At 37.3% G+C, this 23,559-nt stretch overlaps 1 protein-coding gene and 1 non-coding gene across 2 annotated transcripts; one reads left to right on the forward strand and one right to left on the reverse strand.

Annotated features, from left to right (window-relative positions):
* The first annotated feature begins 839 nt into the window (after window positions 1–839).
* Window positions 840–3,470, forward strand: LOC136224925 (large ribosomal subunit protein eL37x-like). Its single transcript, XM_066013351.1, has 4 exons — window positions 840–991; window positions 1,080–1,215; window positions 2,433–2,534; window positions 3,277–3,470. The coding sequence occupies exons 1-4, from the start codon at window positions 989–991 to the stop codon at window positions 3,324–3,326; spliced, it is 291 nt and encodes a 96-aa protein (XP_065869423.1). The 5' UTR covers window positions 840–988; the 3' UTR covers window positions 3,327–3,470.
* A 16,730-nt stretch (window positions 3,471–20,200) lies between these two features.
* Window positions 20,201–20,284, reverse strand: TRNAL-CAA (transfer RNA leucine (anticodon CAA)). Its single transcript has one exon. It is a non-coding gene; the product is annotated as a tRNA-Leu (tRNA).
* Window positions 20,285–23,559: the final 3,275 nt, after the last annotated feature.

Raw genomic sequence — 23,559 nt, forward strand, 5'->3', positions numbered from 1 at the left:
GCGGGGAGTGCTTTGGTGGAAGGAATTTCAATGGAACTATTTAAACGAGGCATCGTTATGTCAGTCCATGCCCACAACACTAATTTGATGTGGTTGAATCATAAAAGTGCGTTTGTCAACAAGCGATTGACCATAAATAAGGTCAGAAGGGCCATTATCTGGCTAATGCCTAAATAAGTTTATGAAAGAACTGGAAGATGATGACAATCAATAAACGAAAGATGTAATGTAAACTCAAGAGAGTGAATGAATTGGTATATATGAGCTGAACTTACTTTATTTATACCGTGAACGATATATAAAAAACGATTATGAGTTGAGGAGCATGGTAAGCATGTATCTCTTATAAGGAGGAAGTTTCTCTAGATATCGAGGTATGATATTCCTTAAGCCCACTAGGCATCATTCCCAGAATCAGACATGATCATAGTAATAATCAGATCATTGACTCGGTCTAGTAAAACTTCCCGAATCAAGGTTCCTAATAAATAGTCGTATTGCTCTAAACCACTGAGTAGGTACCATATGCTCTCTTTTTCCAAGTGTTGGTTCGAGTCTCTTAAGCACCACATGATATAGTTATATTCACCAGATATCATATTCCGTAATTACTTTTAATATTTTTCAAATATTTACATCATTTAACGTTTTTATCAGTTACATCATTAATATTTTCAGTAACGAACACTTATTCTCTTCAATTAAGTTTCATCTATGATAGATTGAATGGAATAATTAAATGCAATGATATATAACTTAATTAAACGTATTTTATAAAACTAAAAACTAAAATAAAAAAAATGTTAAATTTGAAAGGATGTATTATGATATTGTAATTATAAAGCACATATATAAGCCAAAATACAGAAACCCTAGCCTCCCAAATTTTATATATGTTCAGCGCTCCACCATTCCCTTTTTTTCTCGCCGTCCACCCCTAGGGATTCTCTTCGGCCTCCAGAGTTAGGAGTTCTCTGCATCATCAACAATGGTGAGCAAATCTCTTTTATTGTATATCTCAGTCAATCACACTGATCTGCAGTTGTATTTACTTATACAAAAATGAACGAATTCTGCAGGGTAAAGGAACCGGAAGTTTTGGTAAGAGGAGGAACAAGACTCACACCCTTTGCGTCAGGTGTGGCCGCCGTAGCTTTCACCTCCAGAAGAGCCGTTGCTCTGCCTGTGCTTTTCCTCGTGCTCGCGTCAGGAAATGTATGTATACTCTGTCGCATTGCTTATATATATTGTTCTTTTGATGCGATATGGAACTGTCTGCAATGGTTTTTAGTTTTTATTTAGTTTTTATAATTTAGCTAAGCTTGTAATTTTTATGTGCTTATACTGATATATGTGTATGCCGTTCCAAGTTGAACTTTGAGCCGCACCATTGAGATTATGCATATAAATATTCTCAATCCAGATTTCTTTTAGCTGTGGTCTTTGATCTATTGCTGTCTGAAGTTTGTGTATTTGGGGTAAAGCAGGCTGCTGCTTTTGCAATTGCAATATGGCAGAATGAGATTTCTGAGTAGTTCATTGAGGTTGTAAACAAGATTATGTACATTGGGTGTCAAAATGGGTTATCCTGTTACTTCATCTATATATTCTACCTGATTATATATGTTATAAATGTCACAGAAATGATAATCGTGTCAAACGGCAGGTTGTTTCTCTAAATGTTGTTGTTGTGTCAGAAATTAACAGCCCTTTTGTATCATTGCTTTGAGACGTATGTTGTGTTTCTGTACATTGAGCTAGTCTATACAATTAAAGTTTACACATATGTAAGTTATATCTAAAAGTTTTCCCCAATCCCAATTTGGTTAGACATTGACTTTCTCTTGCTTCATTTTGTGATTGGGTTGATTTCACGGTTTCATATGATGGTTTATGTTAGCTGATCCCGAATCATTTTGGAACTAAGGCTTTTTTGTTGTTGTTGTAATTGTAACTGCTAAATGGGAAAATGGTTTGTGTGAATATGATAAAGAAGTGCTGCCTACACCCGTTCTAGAACATTTGTTCCATGGCTGGCTACAAGATATATCATGTGTGTTCTATAAGGCATAAGACAGATATAGGAGGTTGTGGTGGAAAAAGTTAGATACTGGTCTAGGGAATAGATCTTGATAGCTATAACTTACAAGGCTGTGAGTTTGTTACAGCGCAGGGACGTGAGATGTTTCAGTTTTGGCTCTTAGTATGACTAAGAGATGGTTTATTTTTGGCTCTTGGTATGGCTAAGGGGGAGCGAGAGATCCCTGGACGGTGCTGGTTTAGTGCCTGAATATTCTATCTGTTCTTGTTCATCTTCTATAATTAAAATCAACTATTTTCTCTAGTTTCTATCTCTTATTGCTCTGCTTTTCTATTGCTGTTTATGTGTTTCGATCAGCATATGTTTGATATATTTCTAATCGCGCTTTCAGACAACTGGAGTGAAAAGGCCATCCGTAGAAAGACAACTGGAACAGGAAGGATGAGGTATATGCGCCATGTTCCTCGCAGGTTCAAGAGTGGTTTCAGAGAAGGTAAACACATCTTTTCTTTTCATTTTAAATTAAATTTTATTTTGGTAAAAAGCATCCTGAGCCCCCTTATCTTTCATTTTTTGGTGTATAAAATCCCTCATCTATTATTTACACATTAAGCCATTTAACTTTTATAATTGGGTTCTGTAACTCTCCGTCTGGTCAGTTGTGGAGAAAAAGATGGAATTGGAAAACGATATGATATATACCTTCTCCAAATCCTCCTTCATAGCCACAAGTTGTGTCTTCCTCATCTCTGCTCTAACAATTTTAGAGTTGCTCAAATAACCATTGTTGCCTTGAAGTTTCACGAAGATTGATTTTCAACTGAAATAAAACACAAAGTATCAATAGGTGTCATTCCATCCGCGTGTCATCATAATATGAGGGGGAAAAACTATACTGATTTTCCTTTTCAATTTCTGCCTTTTCTCTCTCATCCACATGTCATCATACGGGTGGCTGAGGTGACATTTTTTTTGACACGCCTCTCAAATGGAGAGTGAAGATCACGGCCAATTTTTCAGTTTCAGAAGGGCTTGAAACACCCAATTATAAAAGATCAAGGGTCTAATCTAACGTCTCTAAATACAAGATCAGGGGTCTTATGGACCAAAAATTGAAAGATCACGGACCTCAGAATGCTTTTTGCCTTCTATTTTCCATATTGAAATTTACCCCCTAAAAAAACTACACAATTCTTGTCATTTTGACTTAATATCGTTTTTCTCTTTTATAATAGGCACTCAAGCAGCACCTAGGCAAAAGGGAGCAGCAGCAGCATCTGCTTAAGATGAAAGAGTATTCTCCAGCATAATTTATAGACAGCAAGTTATTATATTTTTGTTGGACAAATGTTAAGAGAAGATTGTTTGATGAGTGTACTTTAACATATGATGCTATTTAGTTGATTTTGAATGGAATTTTTGAGAACCACTGTTGGTTTGCCTTTTATGCACCTTAGTAGGGCACTAAATGAGCCGGGTCGCTCATGAGTGGCTCGGCTTAATAAAAGCTCGATTGAGTTCTGCTCGATTTATAAACGAGCTGAGCTTGAGCATGATTTTGAGGCTTGATTCGTAAACGAGCCAAGCTTGAGCACGGGGAAATTCGACTTGAAATCTCATGTGCAGACTCTGTTATAGGTTTGTGAAAAAACTTGATTATAATGTATAATGTTTGTGAACAGGCATGTGATAGATTATTTTTTAATAATAACATTTCTATTATACTTTATATTATTCTAGGGAAAAGTATAAAAATAGACTGAGTTTATTGATTTGCAAAACAAAACCCGTGTGAAAAAAGAGCGTGTGTGTTTATAAAATTTGTAGTTAAAGAATGTGGATCAATACTTGTGTTTTAATTAATTTGTAAAGTCAGATTTTGTATTTTAGGTGATTTGCAAAGACTTTCTTTAATTCCTTCAAATCGCTCTTTTTTACGTTAAATAGGTATAACAATTTTTTATGGAATGATTGAGTTTGTAAACTACATTAAGCTCATAACTTTTGTTTACGGATTTTTAAACATGGACTATCTTTGCAAATTAGTTAACCATAAAATTTATTTTTGTATTTTTCTACTTATTTATAAAGAGGAAAATATAAAACTAGATTTTGTTCACGAATTTTGTTTATCACTTTGTTGAATATAATCAATAAGTAGGTTGCGAACGATCTTCTTGAGAATTTAATGAGTTGCATGTGAGCAATGTTCATCAGGATTAGACTATGCTTACTTTGTTTTTAACAAATATTACTTTGTTTTTTCCACAATGGTATGGTCATGAACTTTGATAAACTAAGCTCATCCAATAGTAGAAAAATTAAGGCAAAAAGTATTCTAAGGCCCCTGATTTTTCATTGTTTGGTGAATTAAGCCCTCGATCTTTTATTTAGACACATTGAGCTCATGATCTTTCATTGTTTGGTGCATTAAGCTCTCGATCTTTCATTTAGACACATTGTGCCCTTGATCTTTCATATATGGGTGTATTAGACCCTTCCATAAATCAATTTATATATAGGTATATTAAGGGTCTGTTTGATTCAACTGTTAGCTAATATATATTGCTGTTGATGTTAGTTGTTTGCAGTTGTAGTAAGCTATTTGTTGTTATTGTTGTCTGTTTGTTATTAGTTGTTTAATTATTAGTTTGGTAAAATTATACTGGACTATTGCTGTTAGTATTTAAAATGAATAATATGGACATATTTTAAATTAATCAACAAATAAATTTAAAAATAAAAAATGTATTATACAAATTAATAAAAATAATTTAAATAAAAAATAAAAAATTTATTGAACACAATAAAATCTTGTTTTTCGATAATTATGTTCAAAAAATAAAAAATAATGTTAAAAAAGAAACACATTTTGTGAGAATAAGAAAGATAACTTTATCAATAACAAGTAACTATAAACAGTTCATGAAAAGCTCAAGAAAAGAGCCTTTCGTGAAAAGTTTCAAAATGCTGCAGTGTCTATAGAAAATGCTAAACGCTGCGGTTATATAAACCTAACTAAGCAGGTCCTTAATATACACATATATAAAGGGTATTACTATATACCACAACTTTTTTTTCACCCACCGCACCCTTTTGACATTTATGCCATTCTCATAATTTATTTTCAAAAACTCAAAATTTTTTTTCTCTCTTTCTCTCCCAAGCCTAAAAACCCCCCGAGCATTCCCGAAGACCATGATTTCGAACACGAGGTAATCCTACGACATAAATTTAAATTTAAATTTAAATTTAAATTTTGTTTTTTAACTTTTGATTTTTTTTTCCAGATTTGGCCTAAAACGGGCGGCGCATGCCGCTCGTCCGCAGGCCGAACGCATGAACTACGTGTTCGACTTGTGGACGAGCGGCATGCGCCGCTCTTTCGACCTGCGGAACGAGCGGCATGCGCCGCTCGTTCCACCAACGGAACGAGCAGCGCACGCCGCCCGTTCCACCCGCGGAACAGGCGGCACGCTGCGCTCGTTCCGCCGTGGGACGGACAGAGTGAACTGCCCGTTCCACCCGACAGTGGAACGAGCAGGCTGCCCGTTTAGGCCTAATTTGGCCCGTTTTTTGCTTTTTAACGGGGCAGCCTGTCCGTTTAGCCTACACGAGGCCCGAACAAGCTCGAAATTGTCATTTTTCACGTGCAGGCTGCCCGAATAAGCCCTAAATCTATATTTTTTTTAATTTTTACGCGTATTGTTACTACCTATTATGCACCCCGAATGCCTTTTTTTACATTTTTTTTGCGTATTGTTAATACATGTTATGTATTTTTTATATATTCAGGAACCGTTAGAAGATTGGCAACCCGACGGCATTGATTACAGTTCCCGTTTTATAACGGACACCGTTTTCCCTTCGTGTGAAGATGCTGTTACTTGGGAAAAACAGGTAGCTATTCGAATTGGGTTTGAGATTATAATATATTCGCATAAACATGGTGGAAAGCAAAAGCAATTGAGATGTTCACGGGGTGAACGCTATAGAGGGAGAACAGATGATGCAGGGTTAATACGAAAAACTAAAACTAAAGCGTGCAGGTGTAAATTTGAGATTAAAGCCTATCAACGGTCAGACCTTACTGGTTGGGGGATAAAGGCTAAGGCTGGATTAACTGGTCAGCACAATCATTCGTTACGTGTGTATCCAGAGGGAAGTCGGCAGATGAGCGGACTCAGTACCGCATCTAAATTAATCGTTCGTGATATGAGTTCGGCTCAAGCAAAGCCTTGTGCTATTTTAGCAGCCGTTAAAGAAAAGCATCCTGAAGACAACCCAACAATTAAACACGTCTACAACTATAGAGATAAGATGAGGAAGGATGGGTTCGAAGGTAGAGACTTGACTAGTCAGTTCTATCATATTGCTCTCGAGAACAAGTATGCCCATTATACGCAAACTGAGGGTGATTCTAGCGTGATTACACATGTGTTTATGGCACATCCAGAATCAGTAGATTCATTAAGGACTTATTACTGGTACATCGACATTGATTCAACGTACAAAACCAACAAGTACAAAATGCCATTTGTTGAAATTGTTGGGATGACGCCTTGCAATAACAATTTCAAAATCGTATATACCATCATTAAAGATGAGACTGAAGGAAGCTACCATTGGGTCCTGCAGCGGCTGAGGGTTTTGATTGGGTTTGATCTCAACCCGACTGTTATCGTCAGTGATAGGGAGTTGGGGTTGTTGAAACCGATTATGGAGGTTTTCCCACATACAGCACACTTCCTATGCACCTGACATATAAACAAGGATGTAGAAGATCGGGGCGTACAAAATTATGGGAGACAAATCAATTGCTGGTAAATTCAAGAATGGAAAATGGAGAACATTAATTCAATCTTTATCCATTGCGGAGTACGAGGAAAATCTGGGCAAGATGAAGGATTCGATGAGCAGGTACCAAACTCTTATCTCATACGTTGAGGAGACGTGGTTGGTGCACAAGGAGAAGTTTGTTATTGCTTAGACGAAAAATTTCATACATTTTGGCAACACAACCACTTATCGTGTGGAGAGCGAACATGCGAGTCTAAAGCAATGGCTCAATACAGCCACAGGATCGCTGGATACGGTATGGTAGAAGGTTCACAAGCAGATAGAAGCCTAGGCAACTAATATCAGGTATTTTCAATACGTTCTACTGGAAGATGTTTGTATTCTTATCATGTATTTGTAATCTCAGTCAACTGATAGTATGTTTATCTTCTTATTAGGTACATGCTTGAGCAGTCCAGGCTTCGTAAATGAGTCTTTTACTCCGGATTCCCCTTTAACTACCTAGTATGCAAAGTCTCCCACTAGGTACATGCTTGAGCATGTTGAAACACCTTTCCACATGATTTTGATTTGACAAAATTATTTAAGTTAATACATGATTAAGGGGAAATTAAATGTAAGTGCTTTGGTTTAATTGTACTAATGTGTTTGTTCAATGTTGAGTATAATTTTAAGTAAACAGAAATAAAAAAGAACGACAGAATGGAGTCAGCATGAGGCATAGAAGCTGAGTGAAACACGACTCAGCATAATAGAAGAAAAGTCATCTTCAGAACAAACGCTTAAAGATGAAGCTGAGCAAAGAAGCTGAGTGGAACATAACTCAGCATAATAGAAGAAAGTCTTCTTCAAAACAAACACTTGAAGATGAAGCTGACCAAAGAAGCTGAGTGGAACACAACTCAGCATAATAGAAGAAAAGTCTTCTTCAGAACAGACGCTTGAAGACGAAGCTGACCGAAGAAGCTGAGTAGAATATGACTCAGCCTCGCCAGAGACAAAGATCGAAGGCAACGTCTATTAGAGTCAAGCTGAGTGTTCATCAGGACAGCGCGAATGATCCGTTTGTAAAAAGACAAGATTCGACAACTGTCTGCACTAATACAGAAGCTTTGGAATTACGCACGGAGACAGTTTCGAGATGCATGGGTCAACTGGCCGTTAGCTAAAAGATGAAACTGGCGCTAGAAGACGAACCTGGCGGAAGAAGACAAGCCTGACGCCTGCTAATTTCAGACGACAGGATTGGCCTGCAATATCTGTATGCTGACCAGTGAATGACGCAAGGAGCCGTTTGAATTCAACGGATACATCCGAATTCAAATGATTGAGGCATCAGAAATTCACTATAAAAGGACAAGTCCAACTCTTGGATCCTTTGCCGAAGTACAAAAAGAAAGAGAGCATACATACAAAGCACATTCAAACAAGAAAAGAAAATCTTACACCAAATTCCTATTTCTGTGTAAAAGTCTAGATTGAATTTGTATTCATCTAAAGTGTTCTTCATCTAGAAAGAACAAGTTTGTTTCAATTGTAAAAAAATTGAGAGAGTAGTGCTGAGTACTCGGTTTTAGTACTCAGCGGTAGAGAAAATCTAAGTGTTCGGTTATAGCGCTTAGTGGGGTTGAGTAGACGAATAGAGGATGCTACTCTTGCATACTCAACTACTTTGTAAACGGTTTGTGCTCTACCTTTAAAGAGCTCAGTATTAGATTGAAAAAGCCCGGAAGTATTCTGGGGACTGGATGTAGGCGGTGAGGCCGAACTAGGATAAATCTGCTGAGTAATTTCTAACTCTTTCTCTCAATATATATATGTATGTGTTGCTTGCTTGAATTACTCAGAATATAAATTGTATAAGCTGACACTGAGTAATCAGAGTGCTGAGTTGGAAGCTGACCAAAGTGTTAATTTCCAACTCACAAGTAAAACGGTTCTAGTCAGCCTCTGACTAAAGCTGTCTTACATCTCTCTCGGCCGTGCTGACCAAAACTGAGTCAAGTAATTTAAAGAATTGATTTAGTCAGCATAATTAAGCGAAAAAAAGTTACATTAGTTCCTAACCCCCCCTTGGAACTAATTACACGGGACCAACAGAGCAGTCCAGGCTTCTTATCATGTATATGTTACAGGTTGATTCTGATTGATTCTGGATAACAAACAGTTGCTATTTTGACTCAGTTTTGTTCAATCGAGTTACAGGTTGAGTCTGTATTGAGTCTGATTGGATTCTGTAATGTTCTGGATTGATCCAGTTATCTTTATATATGTTACAGGTTGATTCTGGATAACAAACAGTTGTTGGTTTGACTCAGTTTTATTCAGTCGAGTTACAGGTTGAGTCTGTTTAAATTCTGTTTGGATTCTGTAATGTTCTAGATTGATCCAGTTAGCTTTATATATGTTATAGGTTGATTCTGATTGATTCTGGATAACAAACAGTTGCTGTTTTGACTCAGTTTTGTTCAGTCGAGTTACAGGTTGAGTCTGTTTAAATTCTGTTTGGATTCTGTAATGTTCTGGATTGATCCAGTTAGCTTTATATATGTTACATGTTGATTCTGATTGATTCTGGATAACAAACAGTTGCTGTTTTGACTCAGTTTTGTTCAGTCGAGTTACAGGTTGAGTCTGTTTAAATTCTGTTTGGATTCTGTAATGTTCTGGATTGATCCAGTTAGCTTTATATATGTTACATGTTGATTCTGATTGATTATGGATAACAAACAGTTGCTGTTTTGACTCAGTTTTGTTCAGTCGAGTTACAGGTTGAGTCTGTATTGAGTCTGATTGGATACTGTAATATTCTGGATTGATCCAGTTAGCTTTATATATGTTACAGGTTGATTCTGATTGATTCTGGATAATAAACAGTTGCTGTTTGATTCTGTTTAACAAATGGTAATAAACAACGTACTTATAAAATTAAAGTACTAAAATACCAAGTACATAGTAAAGATATTATCCGAATGCCAATGTCCATATACTTATAATAAAAAGTACTAAAACACAACCACAAATCACTTGGCCGAATGCCAAGCATCCAAAAGCTGATCGTACGATTGTCTCCACTCAGTCGCAACATCCTCATCAAGAAGGTTCATCGCCTCCAATGCACCTTCTCCCCAGTTAGCGAAACGGCTAACCCACTGGCAAAAAAAATACCCCAAAATGAATAAATATAATTTCATTTAATATAATTTGATAAATGTAAATAAGTTGATTAAAACTTAAATCACTTACCACTTCGCTGTTCGAGCGAGTATGAATAGTCGGTCCGGGATCAGACATATCCGGCAGTAGCTGAGGGTGTAAATGCAGGTAGTACCACAACATGTACTGCTCCTCACAGGCCGAAGGAGTCCGTGCTAGAGTGAACCGAGACAATATAAGCACGCCCGCCTCGGGAAACGAGGTCCAAAGATCCTCCGCCATGTCGCCAGGCACTTCTACCCGATACTTCAAGCTAGACCAAGGACGTACGCACTTCAACGGCCTCAAGATTGGTCGGGGTATGGTCTACACGTAACCTAGCTGGCGAAGGCATCTCCCCGGTATGTACGGTTCGATCACATCCCTGTAATGTATCCATCCGGCGTATGTCGTCCTAGGGGTATGCGTAATGGCATCAGGACCATACGACATCCACATCACCTACAGATGTATACAACAATATTAACATACAAATAATACAAGTAAATGAATTTGGTTTATTTAATTAAATTGAAATTGTACCTCATCAGCAGTCAATCTATCAAGCCGGACGCGATATGATTTCAGTCGATCCCCACTCTTCTCCATCGGTATAGATGGCCACATGCAAGCCCTCGGAATCGCCGGATCCAATGTGACTCCCTCCCGCTAAGGCCTGAAGCACGGGAAGTACTCATAAATCCATGCCTGAAGTAGTGCCAGACAACCCATGATCTGCCCGTAGTCTTCTCTGCTAGAAATACCTAGATGATGGTATAGATATGCTAGTGCAGCTGAGCCCCACGAGAGTCCAATGGCTCCAACTACCGAGTCCTGTACCTCCAACAGATAGAAAGGTCGAATGTGGTCCCCACTCTTATCCACGAATAATGTGCAACCGAGCATAAGAAACGTCCGAGCTGTAGCCTGTGCATTAGGAATCCGATCTCCTTGACAATACTCCAGGACGGAAGCCGCTCGTATACCGCCATTATAGTAGTGACCCTTCTGCAACTCCTCCTGAGTCATACCAAACAACTCCATCACACAAGACTGAAGCTCCTCAATACTCGCATCAGCAGTCACCATATCCCCATCGATGGGGATGCGCAAAATCTGCCACACATCATATAACATAATGCTCATCTCACCAAACGGCATGTGGAATGATGACGTGTCTGGCTGCCATCGCTCCACAAAAGCCGCAATCAGGGGCGCATCGATGTGGCCATATATGATATTAGGTAAATGGGACAATCCAGATGACTCTATACGCGTCTGGATCTGCTTAGAAGCACCACCGTACCATACACACAGCTTCCCACAATATACCGAGCGTGTCTGACACCTGAGGAGGCCCCTATCCTGCCCGCTCTAGATAGCATGGGCAATATGTCCCAGGAAGCTCGGGATCACAAGACCATCAGATGGACCACCAGGACTCGGGGTCTTCACGATCCAGTCATCCTCTCCATCACTCCTCGAACGCTTGCTGCTACCTAAAATTACAGTAAACTCATTTCAGAATATTCGTATATTTTCTAATAATCACGAATAAATCACATAATAATAATTAAATTTAAATTTCTCACCTGAAGACGACCCTGCTGTAGAAGCAAAACGTCCGTCACGACCCCTCGATATGGTCTTAGTAGGTACTCGCACAGCGGATGAACTCCGAGGAGGCATAGAGTCATCTCCGTCCATCTCCACATCATCCGCCATCTCCTCAAGCTGTGCCCTCTAGGCATCCCCCATCAATATCTGCTCCGTCCATTGCCTCCGGGCAGAGGCAGTCACAACACGTGACCTTGTATGTCTCTGTCCAGAACGGGCCTCAGCAATATCAGCCTGTAAAACCAAATTTTTTTTACATATATAAGCAAATAACACATTTTTTAAATATACTCAATTTCTCGTTTTTTCGGTTTTTTTAATAATTTGGGCTTGCCAACGGCCGAACCGAATGAATTTATTTTTTTAAAAAAATTCGGGGCAAATTTTGCCTAAAAAGAGCGCCGCAACCGTTCGGCCGCTGGGCCAAACGGTTGCGGCGCTCGGGTCGGCCACAGGGCCGACCTGGGCACCGCGTCCTTTCCACCGTAAGGTGGAAGGGCAGCGGGCACCGTTCCACCGTAAGGTGGAACGCATGCGCCTCTTGTTCCACCGTAAGGTGGAACGAGAGCGCCGTGGTGGAAAGCACGACCGATGCCGTTGCCACCACGGGTGGAACGAACAGTTCGTCCGTTCCGCCCGTGGTGGCAATGGCATCAGAGTTCCGTTCAAGCAAAAAAAAAAAAGGGTTCCGCCTCCGATTTCGGAGGCGGAACTGATTTCGGACTAATTTTTTTTTAAAAAAACTTACCGGAACATTCATGAAGCCTTTACCCTTTCCTTCCTTTGGCGGCATGTCGTTTTAGGTCGGGTTTTTTGAAAATCCAAAAAACTAGAGACGATTTGAGAGTTTTGAGGTTTTTTATTTGAAATTATGAGGAGGGAAAAATTGTCAAAAAGGTGCAGTGGAAAGTATAAACTTTGCGGTATATAGCAGCCCACTATATAAATTGATTCATGGAAGGGTCTAATACATCCATATATGAAAGATAAGGGACTCAATGTGCATAAATGAAAGATCGGGGTTTTAATGCATTAAACAATGAAAGATCAGGGGCTCAAGGTGTCTAAATAAAAGATCGAGGGTTTAATACACCAAAGAATGAAAGATCAGAGATCTCGGGATGTTTTTTACAAAAAAAACAAAATAAACATAGAAGCACCATGTTCAAATAGTTAATTTTCTTAATGGGCCGAGCTCGATGTTAATGAATAGTTAATTTCTCTTGAATCAAGTATTGCATTACGAGTGAATGGCCATGGAACTCCACTCCAAAATAAAACTTCTGCATTTTCTCAAAATTTTCTAAGAATTATTATATATATATATATATTTTTAATAGAAATGAGTTTCAAATTTGCTCTTATTTTTAGAGATTAGTAGATTTGCCCTTAATGTTTTTAAGATAAGATTAGTTTTAGCTGTATTTAATGAAAAATGTCAAGTAACTTTTCGATAAATCGAAACAGTTTTATGTATTTTGTTTTAACACAGTCAATATTTTAGCAATTTTTGTATGTGAAATAATGGTTAAACTAGTTTGTTCAAATAGTGATAAAAGTTCTTGCTCGTATGATAGGGATAAGTTTATACCATTTACATATTAGAGATAAATATGCCCATGAGATAATTAAAGGGCTTGATTGCTTATTCGTTTGACTTTTAGATTATTTCTTTAGACTTTAGCAAGAGAGATTGAGCTTTAAATTTTGACTCGGTATGTGTAGGGCTGTAAATGAACAGAGCCGCTCATGAGCAGCTCGGTGATCGACTCGATAAAAGCTCGGCTCGACTCGGCTCGATTTGTAAACGAACTGCTCATGAACACGATTTACTAATTCGGTTCGTAAACGAGCCAAGTTTGAGCAGGCCAAAGCTCGGCTCGAAAGCTCGCGAGCAGGCTCGATTAGAACATTTATGAACAAATTTTAGTTTTGTAGAAAACTGTATAGTTTTGTGTTAGTTCACAAATATCTAAACTTAATATTATTTTATTTGCTATTAGATGAGTTCATTCACAAAGAGTAATAGATGAACTATTTGTAAGCATCTTGCTTATTTATTCACGAACTTTGCTCGTGAGCTTGTTTATGTACACAATTAAAGAGTTATTTGCGAGCAAACTTCATAAATATAATTAACAATTTACTCACAAACAATTCATGGTTAGGTAATTTTCTTAATGAATCAAGTCCAAAAGATGATTTTGGGCTCGAAACAAGCTCGAAGCTCGGCTCAAGCTCGTTGAGCAAGCCAAAGCTCGGCTCGGGCTCGGCTCGTTAATTTTATAGCAAGCTCGGTTCGGGTTCGAGCTCGTGAATTTTATAACAAGCAGAGCTTGAACAGGCCAAAGCTCGGCTCGGCTCGGCTCAATTAAAACCCTAGGCATGTGTAAGGGATTCATTTGGTGAAAATTGAGTGATTGGCGAGTTTGATTGCTGACTAGTTTTACTTTTTCTTTAGACTTTAGCAAGAGAGATTGAACTCCAAATTTTGATGGGTAAATTACACCCATGGCCACAGAATTTTACCCATGTTTTTTATTTTTGAAAATCACATTTTTTAGAGTATTCTCTCTCAAAAAATTCATTTTCTCTTTTCTAACCAAACAACACCTAAATGACCCCAAAACGAAAATTTTCAAGAATTAAAGTTCCTTAGAATATTATTAACGCTTTGGATTTTTTTATTTTTAGCAGTCAACGGTCGTTTTGAGGCGTTGAGTAGCCACCAGTCTTAAAAAGTGTATAGTTCAATGGCCATACCGGAAAGAAATGAAGTTCAGTGGCCATAATGTGAAAATGGATAAAATTCAGTGGCCATGAGTGTAATTTATCCAATTTTGATCGATAAAAATTGAATAATTAAAGTGCTTGATTTCTAATTAGTGTAGAATATGGGGCTAACTTAATTGCTTATTAGTTTTACTTTTGGATTATTTTTTAGACCTCAACGAGAGAGATTGAGCTTTAGATTTTGACTCGATATGTGTGAGGGGCTGATTTGATGAAAATTGAATAATTTAAAGGTTTGATCGCTGATTAGTATAGAATAGGGGGCTAATTGATTTTCACATTTTAGTTTAGGGGCTAAATAAGATTTATGCCTATGTTATATTATTAAGGCAAAAATCATACTGAAGTCCATGATCTTTTATTTTTTTGGTGTATTAAACCATTGATTTTTTATTTAGACCTATAAGTCCATGACCATTTATTTTGGGTGTTGTTAAACCCAGCCCCAAATTCCCACCCCTAGCCCCGTGAAAGGACGAAAATGCCCTTTCATGGTTTTGGGGAGGGGAATTTCTATTTTTTTTGCCAATCCGACACGCGGGCGTGTGGATATCACGCCTCACCGCGTGGTCGGGCGTATGAGTATCACGCCTCACCGTGTGGTCGGGCGTGATAGCCCCACGCCTCACCGCAAGGTCGGTCAGTTGGCTGTCACGTCCGACCACGCGGTGAGGCGTGTGTCTATCACGTCCGACCACTGGGTGAGGCGTGATAGCCACACGCCCGTGTGTCGGATTGGCAAAAAAAAAGCTTTTTAACCCCGTAAATAGTTTGTTAAACCCGTAAATAGGCCGTTAAACCCGTAAACAGGCCGTTAAGCCCGTAACTACAGAATTGTACTTAACAAATAAAATTTAAAAACATAAAAATTAAAATAAACATTTATAAACGTAAAAGAGTAAATATAATATCTACAACAAAAAGTGTTAAAATGTATGAATATGAAAAACAAAAATTCAGCTCGCCCGACGCCACGCATCCATAAACTCATCCATAAACTCATCCATCTCCCTCTTAATGCGTGGAACATCCTCGTCAGATCGGTGGGTAGCCGATAGTTGGGTAACACGCCACAACCAGCTAATCCACTGCAAAAAAAAATATAAATATTAAAAATTAAACACATATAAACTAATACTAAATAATAATATTAAATAATAATAAACTTACAAATTCGTTGTTGGCGTGAGCATGCTGTACCGGTCCAGCCTGTGGTGCATGAAGGAGATGGGGATGCGAATATCGCCTATACCAGTCCATATAAGCAGGATCACAGGCAGTGAGATCGTATCCAACTGGTCGGCATCTCCTCCGATCAATGCCCCGAGCCGATGGAAATCTCCGCCAGATATCCTCAACTGTGACTAAGGAATGCGTGAGCTTATACGCTATAGATCTCTATGGTCGTACTGCTTTATCAGGTCTAATACGCTCAGCTGGGATAAGCTGAGTATATCCGACCTGTCGCAGCGCTCGATCGGGCATATACGGCTCGACGATGTCTCTACACCGTATCCAACCGGCGTATGACACTCGAAGCCGATCATCATCGGGGAAAGGACCATAAGGCAACCACGTCACTTGAAAAAAATAATAATATACTATAAATAATACTTACATTAATTCTAAAATTTTATAAAATACCTCTGCCGCCGTCATACGGTCCAGCTGCCCGCGTATGGTATCTAGTCGGGTGGTCGTCTTGCCTGGTATCCCGACCTCCCATCTCAGTGCACGGACATGGTCAGCTGGGATCAAGTGAGCTCCTCTATGCGGTTGGAACACCGGAAAATACTCGTATATCCATGCCTGCAGTAGGGTCAAACATCCGCATATACCTGAACAGTCTCCTCTGCTCGCTATGCCCAGATGCCGGTACAACATGGCTAGTGTAGCAGACCCCCATGATAGTCCAGCTGCCTCGCTGTAAACCTCAGCAAGATGGGCCGGCCTAATCCTATCTCCATTCTTGTCAACAAACAGAGTGGATCCAAGCATAAGCCACATCCACGCTATGGCCCGAGTAGCGTCATCCCTACCCTCGGTGAGAAGCCCGTGTACAGCCCCAACAAATACACCTCCACCACCCCATAAATTTCGGGTCGGCAACAGAAGCTCAGCCTGACTCACCCCAAACATCATCATGCACATGGCATGAAGCCCGTCAGTAGGGGGAGACTCGGACACCATCGGACCGTCGATCGGGATCCGAAGAATCTGCCACACATCATGCAGCTGGATAGTCATCTCCCCGAACGACATGTGGAAGGAGTTCGTATCGGGCTGCCACCGCTCCACGAACGCAGTCAACAGCGGAGTGTCGAGGTTCTTAAACATGGCCTGTGGAAGGTGAGACAAACCAGTCCTCTCGATCATCTCCCTCAGTTGTAAAATGACACATATACAATTTATACAATTACTGAATGTTTTTTATGTTTATAGTTAAAAATACAAATTACAATAAATATTGACACACTATATTATTCTTACCTCGGGTGACGCACCAGAAAACCACTGACACAGATCTCGGCATGCTGATGATCTGTTGTAGCATGTCAGAAACGACCGAATCTCTCCTCCCAACATCCGTGAGGCAACATGTCCTAGAAAACTAGGAATCACGGAACCATCAACGGGGCCACCATCCACCGGTGTAGTAACTAGCCAGCTCTCGTCCTCACTAGCTTTGGGACGTTTGCTTGTCCCTGAAAGTTATAAAATTATACTAAAATATACTAAATTATACTAAATTATACTAAAATATACCTAAATTATACTAAAATTATAAATATACTAAAATATACTAATATACTAAAATATACCTAAATTATACTAAAATTATACTAAAATTATAAATATACTAAAATATACTAAAATACTAAAATATACCTAAATTATACTAAAATATACCTAAATTATACTAAAATTATAATAAAATTATAAATATACTAAAATATACTAATATACTAAAATTGTACTAAAATTATACTAAAATTATAAAAAATACCTGTACTCGCAAAACGACCTCCTACACGCTGGGTCGACTGTCTCCCCGGGGTCGGCTGCTCATCGCTATCCTCAACCTCGCGATCATGTGCAACTACAGACTGTCGCACTGCCCGGGCTGCCACATCCAGGTAGTCCTGAAAAGAATCGCTATCAGGCTCTCTGGCATCAAAATCGGTCGCCCCCTCCGATCCATCGATATCGGGCTGCTCCACAATCGATCCCCTCCTCAATTGGTCCGTCGCAGCACCTCTCCGCCTACGACCGAAAATATCAATACCACGCAATCTCGTATGCCGTGGTGTATCATCCTCGCCGTCCATATCTAGACGACGGGCAAAAGATGAGATGGATTTCCCACCCTTAGTAGGCCGCTCCGTTTATAAAAAAAAATTACACTAAATTAATAAAATTGTAAATAATGTAAATTGTACTAAATTTATAAAATTATGCTAAAATACTACTAAATTAATACAATTGTAAATAATTGTAATTATACTATAATTATAAAATTATAATAAATTATACTAAAGTTATACTCAATTTATACTAAATTATTCTAAATTTATACTAAATTTATAAAATTACCCTAAATTAATAAAATTGTAGAAATCATGCTAATACTATACTAAATTTATACTAAAATTAAACTAAAATTATAAAATTACACTAAATTACTAAAATTTTAAATAATATAAATTTTTATAAAAAAATAACGTGGGCGTAAGGGAATCACGCCCGAACCACTGGTCGGGCGTATGAACATCACGCCCTATCATTGGTGCGGGCGTATGAGCATCACGCCCGACCTGTGGTTAGGGTGTATGCGTATCACGCCCTACCATTGGTGCGGGCATGTGGCTATCATGCCCGCACCACTGGTCGGGCATGATACTCATACGCCCGAACCGCAGATCGGGCGTGATTCTCATACGCCCGACTGCGATTCCGGCGAATAAAAAAGAAATCCCACAGATTTCAGTTCGATGTAAAAATCAACGAAATAAAGCGGTAAATCTTACCACTTTAGCTTTTCCTTTACAGTTTCTGTCACCATCCATGATTCGGTTCACTAATTTGTCCGGATTTGAGCAAAACTCGTATAGGGTTCTTGAGAGGTTTTGGGTTTTTTCAAATTTAGTGCAAAGGGTAGTTCGGTCTATTCACGAGGCTAGAAGTATAAATTAGTGGCTGGGTTTAGTAACCCACTTTATTTTTGGTAACATTAAATTCTTGTTTATCAAATTGGTTAGTTGTCAATATCTGATTCTGTTAAAAAATTGATATTTATTTTATGTGTTTAAAATTATATTTTTTTACAGCTTAAAGTTTTTACAATTTTTTTATAGTCACACTACACGGGTAATTAGCAACGATGGTCATAAAAGTTTGGATAATGTCCCCAAAAGATCTTAAAAGTTTAATTTGTCTCAATAAAATCATTTAAGTTCGATAATTTTTCTACCGGAATTGATTATGTAACATCTGATCACATGTCTCAATGCCATGTGGTATAAAAACAAATTCAACCACGCTAGCAATTTCAGCGAAAAGATGTCTGGAAAACGTTCAAAGTGATTTTACTGACACAAACTAAACTTTTGTGGCATTTTGAGAGGTGAAAAGATGACTGGAAAACGTTCAAAGTGATTTTATTGGGACAAAGCAAACTTAAGTGATTTATTGAGATAAATTAAACTTTTGTGATATTTTGAAGATATTGTCCAAACTTTAGTGACCACTGATACTAATTATCCCAAATTACACATATTAAAAACTGTTTCGAACTGTTAAAAACAAAATTTTCAACACATATGAAATAGATAACACTCTGTTAACCGGTTGTATATTCAAAGTTAATGATTATCAGGGTGCTAACGTGACATTGAGATGCCACATCAGCAATTCCAGTGAAAAGATGAATGAAAAACGTTCAAAGTGATTTTATTGGAACAAAAGCAAATTTAAGTGATTTTATTGAGCCAAACTTTAGTGAAAGCCGATATTAATTGCCCCACAATACACATATTAAAACTGTTTCGAACTGTTAAAAATAAAATTTTGAATGCATATGAAATAACACTCTGTTAACCGAGTTAAATATTCAAAGTTAATGATTATAATCATCAGGGTGCTAACGTGACGTTGAGATGCCACATCAGCAATTTCAGTGAAAAGATGACTGAAAAACGTTTAAAGTGATTTTATTGGAACAAAAGCAAACTTAAGTGATTTTATCGAGCCAAACTTTAACGATCGCCGATATTAATTACCCCATATTACACATATTAAAAACGGTTTTCATCTGTTAAATATAAAATTTTGAACGCATATGAAATGAATAACACTATATTAACCGAGTTGTATGTTCAAAGTTAATGATTATAATTATTAGGGGCTTAATGTGTTGAAAAATAAAACGTGAAGGGTTTAAAATGATATCGAGTTGTATATTCAAAGTTAATGATTATAATTATTAGGGGCTTACTATGTTGAAAAATAAACTTGAAGGGTTTAAAATAAAAAAAAAAATTAAAATTAAAATAATTTAATTATTAGGGGCTTAATATGTTGAACAATAAAACTTGAAGGGTTTAAAATGATTTACTATGTTGAAAAATAAACTTGAAGGGTTTAAAATGAAAAAAAAAATTAAAATTAAAATAATTTAATTATTAGGGGTTTAATACGTTGAAAAATAAAACTTGAAGGGTTTAAAATGAAAAAAAAAATTAAAAATTATAAACATGTCAGAAGTGGGATTTGAACCCACGCCCTCGTGAGAGGACCAGAACTTGAGTCTGGCGCCTTAGACCACTCGGCCATCCTGACTTTGATGTTACATAATCACTCGTTAAGCATTATATATTTACTACAATTTTAATTTCAGTTTGCATCAAACATATATACTTGCAATATTTATTAATAACTATAGTTTTTATAAAATTTTAAATTTAATATGTACAAATTATATTGGGTAAAGTACGAAAAAAAATGTTCGTGGTTTGCCTTATTTGTAAATAGAGGTATGTGATTTGAAAGTTTGTAAATAGAAGTATATGGTATGTTTTTTTTTATAAAATAAAGTATTTAAAATTAAATTTTAAGTAATCGATGACAATCAAGAGCATTTTTTATTTTTTTTTTAATTACATTTATATATTGACAAAACACAGATCCTAAAATCAAATTGCAACGGTGTAAATGAACTTAAATATTAATTTAGTTCATAAAATGTCAGATTAGTAAAAAAGCGTAAAATTCCACCATATTATTTACTATTTCAAGTTAGGAAGATGTTTTTTTGGGGATTGATATGTAAGAATGATTTTTTTAATATAAAAACATCTTTAATTGTAATCAGAATTTAACTATGTAATGGTAATACTTTGTTTTATAAATAAAACATAACATATACCTTTATCTGTAAATTTTTAAACCACAAACCTTTGTTTGCAAATTGGACCAACCACAAACATTTTTTTCCGTACTTTTCTCAATTATATTTATATGTTGTTTACAAAACTATATTAAAAATACTTATTTGACATGGCCTTGGTGAGATCTTAATGATCTGCTTTCTAAAACTGTAACAATTAGATTCAGAGTAGGTGACGTCAGAATAGAATGCCTGAGCAAGGAGCGACTCTAAAGAATAACAATAGAGCATGAATGAACTGAATCTTGAATTGGAGATGGAGAGAGTGTGACTGAAGCTTATTAGTAAAGTATATATTTAATACATATAAACACGTTTTAAAGCTATGAGCCATAAGATGTGGGATTGAGCCAAAGCGGATAATATTTACATGGTATTGAGCTAGGTTGTTATAACTGGTGTTAGAGCCGATCCTCCACGTACGATGTGTAGTTCGAGGATAAACCAGGCAGAAGCTGGTGGACATGTAATGACCGATCCGGATTGGATGGCGCTAGGAGTGTGTATCAGTTCGGTTTAAACCTCATACCGAACCGATCGAATTCGGTTTTTCGATTTTTTTGATACTTCAGTTCAGCATCGGTTTTATTTTTTAGATGTATTTTGGTATACGTTTCGGTTTGATAAAAAATGTAAAAAAACCGAACCGCGCCGAATTACACATATTATACATATATACACATATTTAATTGTACAAAGTTCTATTTTTATTATTGTTGAGATAATAAGCCAATATAAATATATTTTGAAAATATTTCAATTTTTTTGTTGTTGTTGAGGTAAATTTAATGAGGAAATATAATGATTTTTTTATTTTTTATTTGTTATTTTTTTAAACTAAATTCAGTTTAAAACCGAACCGAATCGAATATTTAGGTTCAATATTATTTCGGTTTTACATGTTATTTGGTTCAGTATCGGTGTCAATTATTTAGTAATTTCGATATTCAATTTTTTTGATTCGGTTCGGTTTTGAACCGATGCACATCCTTAGGTGGTGCCGGGTAAAAGACATGAGCAAAGAGCGGCTCTAAACGATGGCGATGGAGAGAGAGAGAGTGATTGAAGCTTATTAGTAATGTGAGAATCCAATATAGTGGATGCGTTTTAAAGTCGTGAGTGTTGGTCCCTTATAACGTAACAAGTTAGTTCCAAGGGGGGGGGATATGAACTATTTAAAATTTAAGTACGTTAAGGCTGACTTCTTTTTCTTTGAAAAAGGATTACACAACGCGCTGAGTAAATAAGACACTAGCTTAGTCAACTGGTGACTAAGTCAGCTTCTTTCGTTGAGTCGAGAGATAGCACTTTTAGTCTATTCCTGAACTCAGATACTCAATACACACAACTCAGCGTGACCTCTTTACTTGGTCAGTTTTGTTTAAGCAAACAATATATATATTAAGGAGTTTAAGGTTAGAAAGATGTTACTCAGCAGATTTATCCAGGTTCGGCCTCTAAGCCTACGTCCTGTCCTCGGAACACGTTCCGAGCTTTCGAATTCTCTACTGAGCTCTTTAACGGTAGAGCATCAAACCTAATACAACTTAGAAGCTGAGTATAACAAGAGTACCTTCCTCTATACCTCTACTTACTCCTAATCTCTCGCTGAGTACTATAACCAAGTACTCAGCCTCTCATTTCTAATCTCTAGAAATGATAAAGATTTGTCCTAAACAACAATTGCTAAGACACTTTAGATGATTGAATAATCACTCTAGACTTTTATACGAAAGATATAGAATTTGGTGTAAGTATTTGCTTTGCTTTTTCTCGCAGAACTTTGAGTAGAATTTTGGTCAGCGTAATAGCGTGATAAAGTTCTGTGTCGAATGAAGCACTGAAAGGCCCTATTTATAGAGACGTCTGAGGCATCAGTCATTTCGAATTTCGAAATAACCGTTGGAGGGAAACGGCTTCCTGTCGTTGTCACTCAGTTCTGCTCAGTGCTCTCGACCAATCAGATTCAAGTATCTTCTGTCTTCGGTCAGTGCTGAGCAGCTTTTAGTCAGTCCCGCAGAATGTCTCTCTATTTATGGTAAGGTCAACTAGACAGCTTTCTGTGTCTTCTGATCTTTACCCAAAGTAGAAATACTTTGTCTGGAAGTTGTTCTTGCTCAGCTGTTGTCTTGTACACTTTATCGATACAACTCAGCAGCTTCGTTCCGAAGTTGTTCAACGAAGGTCTTCTCGATCCTTCTTCCGCTGAGCTGCGTTTTGTACACAACGACGACGTTTTGTATATGCGGGCCGAGTAGTCTTGATCTGTTTGACTTGGGCTTTGACTTCCGTATTGGGCTTTAAGCCTTTTAGTCTTTATGTCTTATAAACAATTTTAACTCAACATTGAACAAACACATTAGTGTAATAAATCAAAGCATTTAAACTTAGTGTGTTTAGAATATATTTTATTTTACTTAAATAATTTTGTCAAATCAAAATCATATGGAAAGGTATTTCAACAAACTCCCCCATTTTGATGTTGGAAAAACTATTCAGCGAAGAACTCAGTGTTGAGCTCCCCCATGATAGTTGACTTAATATTGCTTAGCAGACTCCCCCGTCAGGGTTGCGCTACTGACTTAGTTTTACTCTAAACATTTTAAGGTTTAATTGAGTAAGTCTAAGGTCAGTTTATAGATAAAGGTCAGCTTTAAAGAATATATTC

Source organism: Euphorbia lathyris, chromosome 3, assembly GCF_963576675.1.
Source record: "Euphorbia lathyris chromosome 3, ddEupLath1.1, whole genome shotgun sequence".
Classification (NCBI taxonomy): domain Eukaryota; kingdom Viridiplantae; phylum Streptophyta; class Magnoliopsida; order Malpighiales; family Euphorbiaceae; genus Euphorbia; species Euphorbia lathyris.

Bases quoted from the DNA above. Each gene is read 5' to 3' on its own strand.
- LOC136224925 (XM_066013351.1), top strand. The intron at 1,216-2,432 runs GTATGTATACTC...TCGCGCTTTCAG, and splicing joins TCGTGCTCGCGTCAGGAAAT to ACAACTGGAGTGAAAAGGCC. The intron at 2,535-3,276 runs GTAAACACATCT...CTTTTATAATAG, and splicing joins CAAGAGTGGTTTCAGAGAAG to GCACTCAAGCAGCACCTAGG.